Source organism: Monopterus albus, unplaced genomic scaffold, assembly GCF_001952655.1.
Source record: "Monopterus albus unplaced genomic scaffold, M_albus_1.0 scaffold20.1, whole genome shotgun sequence".
Classification (NCBI taxonomy): domain Eukaryota; kingdom Metazoa; phylum Chordata; class Actinopteri; order Synbranchiformes; family Synbranchidae; genus Monopterus; species Monopterus albus.
Window position 1 is genome coordinate 3,253,765 of NW_018127900.1, and position 16,177 is coordinate 3,269,941.

Genomic DNA, 16,177 nt, shown 5'->3' on the forward strand with positions numbered 1-16,177 from the left:
AGCAGGAATAGAGCAGGTATGCTTGGTTTGACAGTGCTTCCATCAGTGATCATATCAAGATATTGACTGTCATTATCTTCTGCATTATCAGCAATCAGAACAGCTTTGCCTCCTGCTTCCTCCACATGTCGGGCCTTTTGTACAAAAGAGCAACTTCTGGAGAGCACACAAACACAGAGAAAGGAATGAGGAACTACTCTCACTACAACTGAGTCTTTGACACCCAACAAACTGTTTCATAAGAGCAGTCTGACATGTGCATAGTTTGCAAGAAAACATTCAAAAAGTGTTCGGTTTACTACAAGTTGAAGAGGCATAATTTGACATGCAAATCACCTATACATACAAACCCTTTGTATGACAAATGATTTACAGTGAATATTCAACATTTGACAGAAGCCAGACTAACAGCTCACTGTTCAAATAACTCTACAACTGAGAAAAAAAAACACACTTAGGGTTATGAGGGTATAGTGAAAGTCAATATCACATGTTTGCCCAGCAGTGTCCAACCCAAGTAAAACTCAATTTATAGAATGTGGTTGTGCAGTCAGGTCTGTTAAACTGTGCTGACCCTTATATGTTAAACGTTTTTTCAGTTATTGCTGTTTGGGCAAGAACCAAGCTCATAGGAACAGGGCCATGATGCTCCCAGCTACATTTTGTGATGTACAGTGGTCCGTAGAGATGTTTTCCCATAAACAACCATTACAAAGAAAGAGCCGTACAAGAATGAAGAAAATTTACTAAGCATGCATTGTAAATATCGATCAGAGTTTAGTTGTAGGTCCAGTGTGAATTTAAGATGTCATGCAAAACCATATCAGCATTTTATTTTGTGCCAGTCATGAGTTCATGTCCATTTAAGATAGAAAAACTCTCATGTGCATACACTAAGCATCCAAAAACATGTTTTTTCAATGTATGTGCTCAGTGAGCAACTTTGATTGGAATGAATGGATATTGCATTGAACTGCCATCAGGCTCAACACATCCATGATATGAATAGGATACTTTAGTGAGAGTAGATTTGCCTTTTAAATTATTTATTTTATTCTACTGGTAAGATATAAGTTGTATGTACAATACAGCATTTCAACCTGTTCTCTGAAGGCTGTGATAGTACAGTCAAGAATAACATCACACCTAAGCTTTTGCCAACTGCCTTACTAACAGTCTACTCAAATATCTTCCTTTCTGACAGCCATACTTCTAAAACTCAAGCTTACAGTTCCAGTTTCCCACTACTGGCTTGTGTTGACATCCTCTATGGTTTATACTGGTGGAGCTGTAGGTACTATGAGATGTGTGCATACCCCCTTTCCACCAGGATTACTTGTCCCCGGATGGTGTCTCTGTCCGTTAGGTCTGAGCAGCCATCTGCTGGGTTTGCAGGCACCAGAAAAATCTCATCATAAGATGACGTCTTGCAACCAAAGGACAGACAATGAATTAGCTTAAAGGGTGAGTGTACATACTGTATGTGTCTAACGGTTGGCTGTCTTTTGGGCAACAGATAAAATACATACGAGGACTGAGTACTTACAAAATCTCCTCCAAAATCTTTAGCAGGTGCTGCACTGAAGATGTACCCTATCTCCTCTGGACTGATAACCCGGAAATAGAGTAGTTCATTGACTCCAAGACCTGAAGCGATCCAGAAAACACTGAGGCTACCACGAATAGCTTAACGTTACCTCAGATATATGAGGAACTGCATCATCAATATGACGTTAGTGTTGGTAACCATAGCAGCTGAGTGACATGGGCTTGAAAGTCACAAGATACACAGTAGGCTAGACATCATGACTAGACATGTGACTTAATGTGTGACTAATCGTGACGGATAAGTCACAACAGCTATAGTATGCTTCTGAAACCCGAGCCGTTAGCTAAATTAGCAGTTAGCATTTGAAACTTGCCTTTTCTTCTCACCTGACATGCGACTGAGCTGCATGAAAACACTCCAGATGTATAAAACTAAAGCCTTCGTGCAAATAAACTTTGCCATGTTCCAAGACATTGGTAGAGCTCCTCAACGTTACATAGTCGAGACTTCACTGCGGTTTGTATTTCACAGCGGTCTTTGGTCGACATATAGTAACGCTAGCGCTGCCATGGACGTAGTTAGCAACCATATCCGCGCTTCCTCTCGTGCGCATGCGTATGTTGTAAAGCCTAATTAATCTGCTACAGCACTAGGCCCCGCCCCACCCCCCATCTATAAACTAGCCTATAACAAAGCTCTGTGGAGTACTCGATTTGGCACTAGTCCCACTTGGTGCCTCTCAGTCTTTCTGCGAAAGATAATTAACCCAGTGTTTATTTAAGATTAGGCTATGGTATTTCAAAGACTCTTCTAACCATCTAAGTAAAAATAAAAATATTCAGTCAGGTACAAACCAATTGACTCACATAAATGTTTATCAAATTGCCATTGTGTAATAGGTGGGTTCAGTGGTTAATTGTAACAATAAAGGAGACAGTCATTAAATTGTCATTGAATTAAAAGGGCATTTATCCTGACTTTGAAATATCATGTGTAAAAAGGAGGGAATGGCTTGCATTTTTATTTCTCATGAGATTTGTTTGGTCATTTTAATGAAATGCTATTTGAAAAAAGCGTATTACTTTTATTAATTTGTTTAACAATAAAATTCCCACTACATTTCAGTTTTCTACAGCTGTTAAGAAATGAATGATAGTGATAGTTTCTCTGAATTCACCTTTCAAACAAAGAAATGCATAACAATAGCAATGAAATGAAAAACAGACAGCTTTAATAAAAGTTTTAATAAAAAACAATCAATCATTATAACCCTAATAAAAGTATATTGCATGATAGCCAAAGGTAGCATCAGCTTTAAGTACTTGTATTAAAAAATGGCAACTGAGTTTAATTCACAGAACAATACATGCAACCTAATGCCTTACCTTGTAGAAATTAAGTTTAAAATACTCACCATCCCCAAAAGCTAAATTTTTATTCAATTAAACAAAAGGTACAATGTAATACAAGAGGTGTTTGTATACAAGAACAATCTCAGCTGCAATGCATCTTTTCATTTGACATCTTTTTAAGATTGTTGGCTCCTTTTGGCATCTTTGTTCCTTTTTTTCAACCTTCTCTTTTTGCAGTCATCCAAGGATCCAGGTGGCAACTCTGGACAGCAATATTTTGTTTTGTTTTTGCATTTGCAAAGCTTACGTCGATTCGTTCTTACCTGTAATGAGTTAATGACAGATCAGGGTTTTAAAGTTGAATAAGGAACCAACTTTAATGTGTCTATGAATATCTGAAAGTCTCAGTTAATGGCCATTTTAAGTGCCATGTACACCTCATACATCTCTCTATATATTAGTACAATACAACATACAATCAATGCAAATGCATCAGTTTCTGTATAATGGTGTCATATACTGCTCAAAACTCAAGCCAAGTAAGCTGTATCATCAATTTGTCCTCTTCTTGATGAGCTGTCATCAAAAACATAGGTTTTACTTTTTCAAGGTAGGGGAATATTTAAACTAGTGTTGCATTTTGTTGGTGATTCAGCATGTCTAATAAAGTTTAAATGAAAATTATATGGCAAAAATGACCTGCTAATGTGACAATTGTATATACTATAAAGGAAAAGAATGAAAATATGGATAGAAACACAGACTTTAGATGGCAAATGACGGCATAATAGGCTTCATTTGTCATCTATTACAAATTGGGCTTTGAAAGTATATGCAACTATAATAAACGTTTACTGCATTTTGCTATTTGTTAGCTATAGTTGATGGCTTAGAGGATCTGTATTGTTTGCACAAGCTAATCACTGATAACAATGACATGTCATCTGAAAATAGGGGCATTTTACAATAGCTGACAACCACAGAGAAAGATTTTCTCATTGTTTGCTTTACTGTCTTAGTTGGAAAAAAACCTTCATTTTTATTTGTTCCTCTACTTAAAAAAATGTTTGATAACATTATTGTAGTTTTGTAACCCACATAATTGTGATTAGTAACTAAAAGTATAGCATCTAATTTTGCCTGGGATTATCTTAGTTTTACAATAAAATGGCATTTCCTATTTGAAATAGTTAGTTTTCCAATGAAACTCCATTACATATTAGTTTCACACAAGTGAACTCAGAAAGTTGCTTTGACCTCAGTTCAATATTAAGAAAAGCTTACGTCGAACTGACCATTACTCAGTTCAATATTAAGAAACACACACTCACTGACTAATCTCTCCCAATATTTTTTCCACCCTCATTTTCATAAAGTACAAATGTAACATTGTAGGGAGTTTTTGTTTGCACGTCAGTAGGTGTACACATGTCATGAGCAACATATACAGTATATGAAGAAAGAACATCTATAAGGAAGGAAGCACAAAGCTCTTTTAATAGCCATTTGTTTTGCACAGAGCTAAACCACCAAAACACCCACACCCCTTCACAGTAGTAACAGACAAAAATGAAATGTGTAAAAGTCTGTCTAATGTGGAACTGGACTCCTCTTGTTGAAATGCAAATTTAACTCCTGATGCATGTTAAATTATGTGCTATGTAGACTTTGTTCAATTTTAATGCCAAGAATTCCTAAATGACTAGACCCAATTTGTGAGATTTGATTCCATAGAAGCCCAACTGGTAGATACAGCTTCATATTGAAGTGGAGAAATGCGCTGTGCATAGTAAGCTGGGAGGTAAGAGTGACCATACCAATGTCTACCATATATATATATATATATTTCCTACTTCCAGTATTAAAGTTATCAGACCCCAGACTGACTTGGGAAAGGTAGTGCCTTAGTTAGCAAGAAATACTTTCCTTAAAAATGTTTTCGCATTACATCAATGATGGTGTTTGATTTATGTTATGTATTATTTAAAATAAATAATAAATATACAAAACACAAAAAAAATATATAAAAATTGGCATAAATAAAGTGTGCTCTAATAATCTTCTATCATAAAACAAAACTCTTGACATATTAATGAGCTTCAGTTGAGTGCTGTGTTATCTCTTGGCCAATGGGAGACAACCAGAACACACAGTGAAAAATAATAGGTGAAAGGACATGAGAGGACATTGTAGACATAAAAGAATAAGAAAAGAGCAGGAGCAGACAGTATTGCATTCAAATAATGTCAGTGGGTTACATTTTTCCAGGAACTCCACTGGCTCCAGGCTGAGCGCACCAGCGAGTCTCTGGAGCGAACTCTCAGCTTGCTGATCTTCTTCGGAATCAGGGCGGACGAAGAACGTTCAATCTAAAGTCAGACAATAAAAAAGAACACAAATAAGAAAACAAAGTGCAATACAGAGAATGATACGCATAAAGACATCACCAGACATTGTTTCACTGCAAGCTCCATACCGTGCCGTCATCTTTGAACACATATTCAATCTCATGCTCCAGACTGAAGAAGCTGTGAGGGGTTGACCAACTGGACGGTGCATTGATGGTCACATTCAGGTACTGCTCCTCCTCCTGACATTTGACAATCTGGGGACTGTCTGGTTGGACTGGCCAGGGGAAAAACAGAGTTAGAGTGTTACCAAGGAATCATAAAGGTGTATAATTATTTTGCTGCTATTTACTGATGGCTTTTTTGCATGGCTTTTTACATTTGACTTCTATACTTCTTGGCACTTGAATTTTAATGTTGCATTTTCAAGTTGTCACAGTTGTTTTTGTAGCTGTTAACAATTAAATTACTAATTTTACATGGACATCAATATAGATGTAGTCATTGTTAGTATAACTACACCATCAGAAAGTTATTTTAATGAATACTGTACTTTTGTACTTTGTGAACAACTTTTTGATTTTTGCAAATGATACTCTTTACTTCAAACATTGATAACCTTCTGTAGAATGCTCAGTTTCACTCATCTTACTAATGTCTCGCAGATAAAATCTCTTGGTTCTCCTGAGGATCCCAAAATCAGCAATGGCCTCAACCGTGAGTTCGAGCATGGTGCTTTCCTCAGCGTAGGGTGAGGTGGAGTGGGACAGCTCAAACTGGAATCCCCCATCACTGCCACTGACCCACTGACATGACTTCTCACCTTTATTGCTGCACAGACAAACAGTAAAACAAGACAGTAAGTGAAATATATACAGTAAGTGAGAATGGTACCATTCTGTCTGCTTGTTTGTCTGTGTCAACACACTGTAAACACACTATAATAGTTTGGCCTTTTTATTGTACTCTATCTGTATTTACCAGTCATGGCCCAGTCCAAGGCGCACTGCTGTGTATCCAGTGGAGGTCCACGTACAACTGAACATACAGCCATAGGAATTTGCTCGGCAACTTATGAGAGAATCTATAAAAACAGACAATGTGGGTAAATGCAAGTGTAATAGAAACTTCGTCTCACCAAAAAATGAAGAGAAAACATTGCTGAGTGTAATACATTTATGCTGGAAGTGCATTATAGTATAAATAGTTTAGTATGGTAACTTTCAGTCTCATCCTCTAGAGAAATATTATATGCATCCAGAGTTTCATGACTTAAAGAGGCCTTGTCAGTGCTAAGTTTGGATATAGTATAAGATCTCACCTAACTCGTCTCCCTCAACCTCCAGCAGCAGATAGGTTGATGATAACTTTTCTTCCCCTCTCCAGCAGCTGTATTCCCCCATCATGGGTGTACCTACATCTGACACAATCAGATCTTGACCGACCCGCTGCAAGCTGTCCTTAAAAAAACCATCCTTTATCATTCTGTTACGAAACCTCCATGTCACATTTTCGTCGGTCCTTGTACCACAGGTTAGGGTAACTGGATTGTCATCATTCAATTTTGCCACCACAACTACACAAACATGGATACAGGCAGGTACACACATAGGGACATGCACAAAAACATATATATTAACATGTTAGAACCACTGAAGACATGGAAAAATTCTTATTAGAAAAATATGTGGAACATAAATAAGACAATTTACAATTTTCTGGAAAAGAGTTGAGTCCATTTGCTCCTGTGAGACTGGTAAACAGAATCCCAAATATCCACAGTGACAAATTCTACAGCAGGAGGAGAAATATTTGAAAGTTACTGAAAATAATCCATTACTTGCATAAAAATTAAGTTATGATTTGTGAGTGATTAGCCATCATTAGTTAAGAAAGAAAATAAAAACCTGTTCATAGGAGATTTCAAAGCTGAATACTTTTATTTAAGAAAATATTTTGGAAAATGACTAGAATAGTAATGTAGGTAATCTACTACCTATTCTAACATTTACTATATACAATCAAAAGCCACATAATAGACCAGACTAGATAATAAGTGTAATTTTAAAAAGAAATAAGCATCTAATTCCTTGCTATGATCTCTGTTCCCTGTTATTTCTTACCATCTGGATAATGTTAGATGTCAATAGTAATCAAGAGCAGAAGTTCAGTCGTAGTATTTCGGATGACTGTATTCAACTGCCCTCTAGGCCTATTTTTATATGGTTGCACACAGCATGCATCATCAGTACCGACATCATGGCACCTCTGGAGGTGAGACAGAAATTCATCAATATAGCACACTAGTAAGACCCTATTAACAGAGCTGGCTGCACGGTGGTGTATTTCCTCTATACTGTTTTGCATGTCAAATCTGTGTTTAAAAAAAAAAACGGTAAGTTCCGAATAAGGGACTGAGAGATAGAGATAAGAAGTGTTAAGTGTGGGTGTTCACTGTAGTGGGGGATTACCGTTTAAGATAAAATACTGCAGAATATAGTATCTGACAAAAAGTCAATCTGAGAAACGCAACTAAAATCACACAAAACAGACACACTACGACATATATGCACATTTGATCTTCTGTCTTTATGAGAACTAAATATTTATTTTAAGGTGTATCCACTTTGTCTAAGCCTTTAAAAAAGTTCGCTTCAAATTAACATAATACCAAAGGAATACATACATGGAATAGATAGATATGTTATTATTCTATTTAGCTGTACAGTTTAATTTATGCCATCTAAAGATGATAGATTCTTCTACAAGAGACCAGCTGAAACAACTAGTTCAACTAACAGTTTTAAATCATGAAATTATTTCTGAGGTAAAATGCCAAAAATGTAAGTAGCCTCTTTGTTGTTTTTCCAATGAAAGCAAATTCATATGTTTAGTTATAGGATTGTTTGTTGCACAGGAATGAATGAGTATGGCTCTGGGAAACTGTGATCTATCTTGTCACACTTTACAGAGCTGTCAGATTAGTCTATAATAAAAACCATCATTATTTGCAGCCTTACATGACAGACTGTGCATAAGACATGCATTAATGATATTATTACTTTGATATTAAATCTAATTCTTAGTATAATACAGACCTTTTATATCTCAGAAATAACCAGTATTTTGCCCCATCCATCCACCTATGCACACACACACACCTTCACACACAGAACCATAAGAAGACATTTACAAAGAACATATTTTGCACATGTTTTTCCTCACACATATATAAATTATCTGATGCCATCAGGTGTTAAACTCTGCCTGAAAGAATTCCATAGTAAAAAAGCCTTGCAGTTCATGTTAGTATTTGGTGGTACAAGTCTCAGTCCTCTTAGAGTTTAGTTAAGGGTATCATACTGTATATTTAATAGAATTTACCACACATGGTGTAGCATGCATAAAGCAACCACGCTGCTGACCTAAAATTTCTGTGAAATCTGCCTGTGGTCACATGAACAAAAATTCAGGTTTCAGTTCTTCAAAAGTAAAAATGCGACGCAGCATTAGTCAGAGAGAAGACATCAATGCACTTGAAAAATCTCTCTGCGTAACTACAGTGATTGTGGTAAATGGTCACATTACTAATAATAATTTTTAACTACAAAAAGGTCTATGTTCACATCTAACAATTAATTATCACACCGTTCTAGAATTAAATACAGAGCATGTAAATGTAGTTGATCAACGTGTCATACATGCAGCACATGTTGCTGATGCTGACCTCTACAGTGGTCTGGGCCACGCAGGGAGACGACTGTGCTTGGTGGTAAGCATATTAAATAAAGTTTTACCACTGAACTAAAACAGAACTAAACAAGTAATGTGTTTATACTATAAACTGCTAATTTATAAAAGCTTAGTTTCATTTCTTTCTTTTTTTTACATTCTGTAGTATTTTTACATCATGAAGTTCAGACAGTTTTAAGTCACTCAACTTCTTTTTTCTGCTTAATCAGATGATTAAGTGTGAACACCGAGAGAGCCTCAGCCCATTCTGTGTTAGTTGGATATGAATTCACCAGCTGAAAATAGCGGTTTATACACAAGTCAGTACTGTGCCACGATCACTGCAGTCCAGCCAATGGAATAACCCATCAAGGCCTTCCAAGAAAAGGGTCAGTAGCAGTTTCAGTTTCCACTCTACAAAAACTACATTTAATCACTGCCACTTGCCACATGTACGAAGAAATGATTATCTCAGAGCAGATGACTGTTGGTGCCCCTGATTCAGAGAACCCTTGAACTCTTTCGTACAAGAAAGTCAAATTTTATTGTTTAACTTCCCTGGCTGAACAAACTGAGTATCACAGATAGGTACTCAGCTGGCAGTTTATTAGATACACCCATCTAAGAATTATGCAGCCTAATACAGTGGTCCTGCATTTAATCCTCCCTTCATGAAGGTGATGATGTTCATTTTATGTAGGAGTGTCTTAGAGAGGTGTTGATTAAACTGTATGGTCATTTTGGAAGATGTAGTTTGTGCTTCTATTCGGCTATACACCATAGCGCATTAAGGTGTTTTTGTTATTTAGCATAGCCTTGTTGATATTAATGGGGTAGACAAAATAATAGAAATCCCTGTAAATACACTGCAGTACAATTTAATGGCAACACAAACTACATCTTGAAAATGATCAGTGGAACCGACATCTCCTCAAAGCAATTTGAACATCCATCCATCCATCCATCTTCGCCCGCTTTATCCACAACCGGCTCGCAGGGGGCAGTAGGCCTCCCAGACTTCCCTCTCCCCACACACCTCCTCTAGCTCCTCAGGAGGGACCCCAAGTTACACCCATGCCAGCCGGCAGGCAGTCTCTCCAACGTGTCCTTGGTCTGCCCTGAGGCCTTCTCCCAAAGGGACATGCCTGGAATACCTCCCCAGGGAGGTGTCCAGGGGGCATCCTAAACAGGTGCCCGAGCCACCTCAACTGGTTCCGCTCAACATGGAGGAGCAGTGGCTCTACTCCAAGCTGCTCATGGGTGACTGAGCTCTGCACCCTATCCCTAAGGGTGCGCCTAGCCACTCTCAGGAGGAAACTCAGTTTTTGCCATGGTGACGACCAGAGCGGCATCCCGCTTGGCCTGTCGGTACCTGCCAGCAGCTTCAGGAATCCCATGAGTCAACCAGGCCCGATAGAGCTCCTTCTTCAGCTTGACAACATGCCTTACTTGCGGTGTCCACCACTGTGTTTGGGGATTGTCGCCCCGACAGGCACTGTAGACCTTATGGCCACAGCTCCCAGCAGCTTCCCTGACAATGGAGGTGTGGAACATGGTCCATTCGGACTCAATGTCCCCAGTCTCTGTCAGACCTCTCTGACCGGGGCCTCCACCAAAGATGTTCCCAACAGACCCTCACTATATGCTTGGGCCTGCCAGGTCTGTCCAGCTTTTTCCCCACCACCACAATTTGAACAGGTAATGAATATAACCACCTACCTGAATGCAGGATTTATTGGAGGACGGTTGTGTTAAACTGCATTAGTTTTAGCTTGGTGTACCACCAGAGCTTTGGAAATTTATAGATTTGGGGAAAACCTACAAGGTACTGAGCCTAAAAATTTGTTGAGCACCCTAGATGGAAAATTAACAACAGTTCCTTTTTCATAATCTTCATTGCAAAACTCTGTCAGTTCATTTTCCAGTGAAGGTATATGAGAAATAGGATTTTGTTTTTTCTTAGGTAATCACTAATGTCCCAGATATACATTTTTGAAATGGCTGACTAAAGTGCTCTGGCACCTGTGATTACACAGCATGAAAAACTAAGAAAAAGTGTTAAGTGGGCATCATAAAGAGGGGAGGCTGCACACAATGATACTGAGTAGGATACAGTACATCTACTGTACATAATCTACACTGGATGATATTTCTGTAATTTTTCAGCCTTCAGTATCATTGTACAGATGTTTGCAGTTTAACCAATGCTCCTGTAAACACAGGATTCCTAATGGCACTTCACATTTAACTGCAATCGTCTCTCACTTTCACATTTAAGATAACATTGCGTTTTGTACTCTGAAGAGACTAACATTTGCATGCACACATCAGTGCTGCTATGATCACGGGTCCAGTGTAGCCCTACACTTACAAACATGCTGCTTTTGCTGCACAGCCAGTAATGACAAGAAACTTTAAAAGGCTGAATATAATAAAACCAACAAAATAAATGTGATTTTCTATTTTATGATCAAATAACTGGTGGAGCATTAAAAAATGAGAAATTTAAATGTATTCTTTATTACATGATTAATTCCACTAATACATTTTCGATGTGAGGGCATCATGATGTAGAGGAGGCAGCGTGACAAAGAGAAAGGTTTGCACCTTCCACTGAATTAAATAATGTCACCTGAACAGCAGAACAAGGCAAATCAGACAAAATGGTAGGTAACAACTGCCAAAAAAGTCCATTTTAATTGTTTTAGCTCAACTGTAAAGGTTACAATTAAAAAAGCAACTTTTTTGTGGAGCCACACACCAAGATGAACATCTACAAAACGCTGCTGTGTCAAAGTACGGTGAGTCGAGAGGAACCTTAAAATGTTCGCTGGTGTTTGCTAGTCTGCCTCATTCTTTGAAGCTTCATCAAAGTTTTCAACAAGATCTAAAAATGAAAACAGAAGGGTCAAAAGAGGTGAAGGACAAAAACACAATAACAGAAAGAAAATGTCTCAATGAGCATAAAATTAATCCAACATATATATAAAACTTAATTACTAAATATTAATATAGCCAAAAATATCAGGCCTTTGACTCAAGTCATAGATTTGTTCAGTGAGAAAAGCTTGTTTTCTATTCTTATACACACATCCAGATAAAATAAGACTCAAGCTATGTTCACATTACAAACTGTAATGCTCATTTCCAATCTTTCTGTGTTGATGGTTCACGTTCATGTATCTGCTCAGCTACAACATATTCCTTCCAATTTGGCTCAATCAGACACTTAACCATAAATCCCCAACAAATGTCCCTGTATCTTGCTGCTGTTTTCCCCTCCATGTCTGTGAGGCAGCACACTGACTGATGACGTTCTGACAGCCTTTGCATAACCAAATATCAGATATGAACAAGAGCTAGGACCACCACTGGAAATGGCCCCAATCTGATTAAAAACAAATATCTTATTTGACTTGTTCACAGATTTGAATTACTTCAGCAGGTATTGTGAATGCATCATAAACTTATTAGACTACTAAGATCACATATGTTTCATGCGATTAATCATAAATGCAAATACCTAGGTCAACTTGTTGTGATCTGTTAATGAGTTATTTTAATGTTAGTCTATTGCATCATCAATACAAATCTTTGTTGTAAAAGGGCATATGTAAATTTGCTTACCTGGAACCTCATCATCTTCCTCTTCAGCAGCAACCATGGGGGTTTTGTTGTCTCCAGCTACGAGGTGAAAGAACCACAGTTCATTTTTGACAGACAGCACACAAAGCTGATACATGCAAACAGATCAGTAAAGGACGTTGTGGGTACCTGGTTTGGGCAGGGTCTCTGCTAATCTCCTGAGGCTGGTAAGACTGTCGGCACCCAGCTGGTTTAGGATTCCTGGGAGCATTTCTGTGAGCTGCTTGTTCTCAGCATGCCCTGTGATCGTAAAAGTGTTGGCAGCCAAGGACGCCTGAACTTTTGGGTTATTGAAATGGATCACTGTCCCCTGGTTAGTGAACATATTCACCTACAGTGAAACACAAAAGAAGGAACAAAGAGAAAGATAAAGATAGGCGGTTGAGGTCACTGCCAAAGAGGATGATCCAACAGCTGGGAAAATTTGGTGCCTAAACACCATTTTCAACAATGGATAAACTGAAACCTTAACTTTAAAATAAACAATTCTTTTATATCCTGTTGTTAATTTAGCTCATGCTGACTAGACAAAAACCGGTCACCAAATCAATGATGCACCACCATGCTTACAAACAAAATGTTTACAGCTTACATACATTTTTAGATCTAAAATAACACTGTGGAGAAATCATTGTAAGCTGTCAGTCAAGACATAAGACTTGAAGAATTTGTAGTTTGGAATGTTATTTTAAATTAAATTAATTTGTTTATATAGAGCTTTACAAAGCAGAAGATAACACACACACACACACACACACACACAAACTAACAAAAAGGAAAATAAACTAAAATTACACAAATTTGAAACCAAAGACTGTAAGCATCTATAAAACTTTACAATAAAAATGTGTCAAAGTACACACAGAATAAGAATACAGAATATAAAATCAGAAAGCCTGTAGGCACCTGTATATCACCACTGCTATAAATTAAGTGCCAAAAGCCAGTCTCAATAAGTGTGCTTTTAATTTAGACTTAAAAACCATTAGCTCAGTTATAGACCGAAGCTCAGGAGGCAGGGTATTCCAGAGCTTGGGGGCATATACGGCAAAAGAACGATCACCCCACTTTTTGTACCTTGCTCGCAGGACAACCAGAGACAAATGCTCAGAGGAGCGCAGCGCTCTGACTGGGGTATGAATAGTTAAAAGATCAAATAAGATGGAACACGAACATGAACAATAGAAACTTAAAATCAATTCTAAACTGAACCGGAAGCCAGTGAAGAGACTGAAGAACAGGGGTGATATGAGCATACTTTGGACTATTTGACAGTAGACAAGCAGCTGCGTTCTGTACTAGTTGGAGCCTACGGAGAAGAGACTGGTTAATTCCAGTATAGAGGGTGTTGCAGTAGTAAAGTCACGAGCTAATGAAAGCATGAATGGCTTTTTATAGGTCGAGTCGAGATAAAAGTGAAGAAGTTCATAAACTGAAACATCATTAACATGCACTACTTTGTTTTGCTATCTTTTCTTTAATAAATGGTTTAAAAAAAAACAGTTCCAGAACTGAAACACAGTAATTAAAAGGACTCACGTTCGCTTACGATACATCATATTTATTAGTCCATTATTAAGCAGGGAACCCCTGACCTCAGAGCATCAAGGTCATGAAGAAGATCTCTCTACATACTTGCTGCTATACATTTCAGTGAGAATTTGCAGTACCTCTTCAATGCCAGAAATGTTGTTGACGCCCAGTTTCTTGAGGGAGAACTGCAGTTTCTTGTCATCTGCTGTAGCCGTTCTGTGCACGACCTTCTTCTTTCTGCGGGCTGACCCCTGCAGAGCACAACAACAACATAAACCTATAACCCCAGGACAATATAAAGCATTTCCTTCAAATCATTTGCAAGTACAGATGGGTGACAAATGAAATGAAAACCCAACATAAAGTATCTTAGTAAGATGTTAGGCCTCCACATGCCTTCAGTGCACCTTCACATTGATTCTACAAGTCTCTGAACTGTATTAGAGGGCTGAACATGATTCTTCCAACAAATATTCCCTTATGTGATGTTTTGATGATGGTTGTCGACAGCGCTATCTAAAACATTAGCCCAATATCTCCTATAGGTGTTCAACTGGGTTGAGATCTGGTGACTGTGAAGGACACATAATCTAATTCACATCATTTTCATATTCATCAATGCAATCAGTGATCCCTTGTGCCCTATGGAGAGAGGCAGTGTCATCCTGGAAGAGACCACTCCATTCAGGATATAAATATTTCATCACAGACTCAAGAGGGCCACTTTGCATTGGTTTGCAATGGCCTTTTCCTCAAAGGGGACAAGTGGACCCAAACCACACCAATATCTGTTATGTTTCTCTATTCAGGTTTTCTATTTGATTTGTCACCTACGTTTATGTATTTCTACTTACCTTGCCGCCTATGCGGACCTGAGCCTGCAGTTTTGCGAGCTTCTCCTGGTTCATTATCGACTCCTTCATCTGACATAAGACAATCACATTAATATTTGCTCACAAGTCATTTTGGAGAAAAAAAAAATTCTCACCAGACACAGAGCTGGAAGACACGAAACCACCAACAGTCATGATATTAATGTCATTAAAACACTCCTACAGTTAGTATTGGGTCAATACTTGCACTAATCAGACATTCTTTCATGTTACTAATAATTTAATATTGAGATGAGAATCAGAGACAGAAATATGCTTAATGACACAAGTCCAAATTTAATGATTAACAAATTGGTAACTGATGACACTGTAAGCACATAATTTGTGAATTCAACAGTTAACTGGAAACGTTAAGTGCCAAACCTAAAACTCCCCGAAATTCCCCGAGTCGTTTAGCATTTGGCGCAGCAAACTAGCAAGAATGCGCTGCCGTCAGAAGCCCAAAATAGCAGCACACGTTATAGTGTCGACTCAAGTTCTGTATGAATCAGACACAAGTGGTCAGCCAGCTTGGCTAAGTCGGGCTCTTAACGTTCCCCAAAATGACGTGGGATCAGTTGGCTAATAACTTTAGCTACTAGCTTACTTTTCTACAGTACCCCCATGGATAAGAAGTACTGTTGTTTCATGCTTGAATTTTCAGCTTCAAAGCCAGAAAACCTAATGTGTTTTTAAACCATGTGTTGTTAAAATTATGAAGCCTCAACTGCTGGCTGGAAAGCAATTCAAGCTAAACAGCTAACTAGCTTAGGCCTCTTCAAACTGATGCTAGCATGCAAGTGTAATTTACGTTGTCCTCGCAGTTTAACGTGTAAAGTGACACGGGGAATTGTTCGTTATTTTCAAATCCAAAACTTATGAATATGGGACACAGTAAAAACACCACAGAGACATAAACCAACCTGGGAGTGTGTAAACACGCGGATCACACAGTCGACAGAAGTTCGGTGAAAAGGAGTGAAGCCCGGAAGTGTCGTACTCAGATCAATAATCTTGCCGGAAGTGCTCATATATTTTTAAAATGTGTTCCCATATCAGCTGCTTGCTAAACTGATTAAAAGTAGTGAACCCAGAAACATTTGAAAAGAAACATCACTATAATTTTTACGATAATTGATATGTTGC

The 16,177-nt window shown here is 38.1% G+C and overlaps 3 protein-coding genes across 3 annotated transcripts in view; all 3 read right to left on the reverse strand.

Moving 5' to 3' along the window:
- The window catches only part of LOC109956596 (protease-associated domain-containing protein 1), an 8,797-nt gene extending 6,557 nt beyond the window's left edge, over positions 1–2,240 (reverse strand). Inside the window, exons 1-4 of the mRNA XM_020593843.1 lie at positions 1,936–2,240; positions 1,547–1,647; positions 1,317–1,426; positions 4–156 (exon numbers count right to left, since the gene is read on the reverse strand). Coding sequence (XP_020449499.1) covers positions 4–156; positions 1,317–1,426; positions 1,547–1,647; positions 1,936–2,023 — 452 coding nt within the window. The 5' untranslated portion in view covers positions 2,024–2,240. The remainder of the gene's footprint in view (positions 1–3; positions 157–1,316; positions 1,427–1,546; positions 1,648–1,935) is intronic.
- Positions 2,241–4,212: 1,972 nt separating this feature from the next.
- il12b2 (interleukin 12B 2) lies at positions 4,213–8,339 on the reverse strand. Its single transcript, XM_020593842.1, has 7 exons — positions 7,373–8,339; positions 6,962–7,040; positions 6,571–6,825; positions 6,231–6,333; positions 5,902–6,080; positions 5,378–5,526; positions 4,213–5,270 (listed from the first exon to the last, which is right to left on the reverse strand). Exons 1-7 carry the CDS (start codon positions 7,373–7,375, stop codon positions 5,148–5,150), a joined length of 891 nt encoding a protein of 296 aa, XP_020449498.1. The 5' UTR covers positions 7,376–8,339; the 3' UTR covers positions 4,213–5,147.
- Positions 8,340–11,648: 3,309 nt separating this feature from the next.
- Positions 11,649–16,077, reverse strand: LOC109956532 (transcription factor BTF3 homolog 4-like). Its single transcript, XM_020593721.1, has 6 exons — positions 15,955–16,077; positions 15,014–15,082; positions 14,297–14,410; positions 12,756–12,957; positions 12,609–12,665; positions 11,649–11,868 (listed from the first exon to the last, which is right to left on the reverse strand). The coding sequence occupies exons 1-6, from the start codon at positions 16,060–16,062 to the stop codon at positions 11,822–11,824; spliced, it is 597 nt and encodes a 198-aa protein (XP_020449377.1). The 5' UTR covers positions 16,063–16,077; the 3' UTR covers positions 11,649–11,821.
- Between the last annotated feature and the right edge of the window lie 100 nt (positions 16,078–16,177).

Coding starts and splice junctions, on each gene's coding strand:
- il12b2 (XM_020593842.1), bottom strand. Junction 6,334..6,570: donor GGTTGAGGGAGACGAGTTAG/GTGAGATCTTAT, acceptor CTGTTTTTATAG/ATTCTCTCATAAGTTGCCGA. Junction 5,527..5,901: donor ATTTTATCTGCGAGACATTA/GTAAGATGAGTG, acceptor TCCCCTGGCCAG/TCCAACCAGACAGTCCCCAG.
- LOC109956532 (XM_020593721.1), bottom strand. CDS start 16,062: ATGAGCACTTCCGGCAAGATTATTGATCTGAGTACGACACTTCCGGGC. Junction 12,958..14,296: donor ACATTTCTGGCATTGAAGAG/GTACTGCAAATT, acceptor GTTTCACTGTAG/GTGAATATGTTCACTAACCA. Junction 11,869..12,608: donor GGAAGATGATGAGGTTCCAG/GTAAGCAAATTT, acceptor TTTCATTTTTAG/ATCTTGTTGAAAACTTTGAT.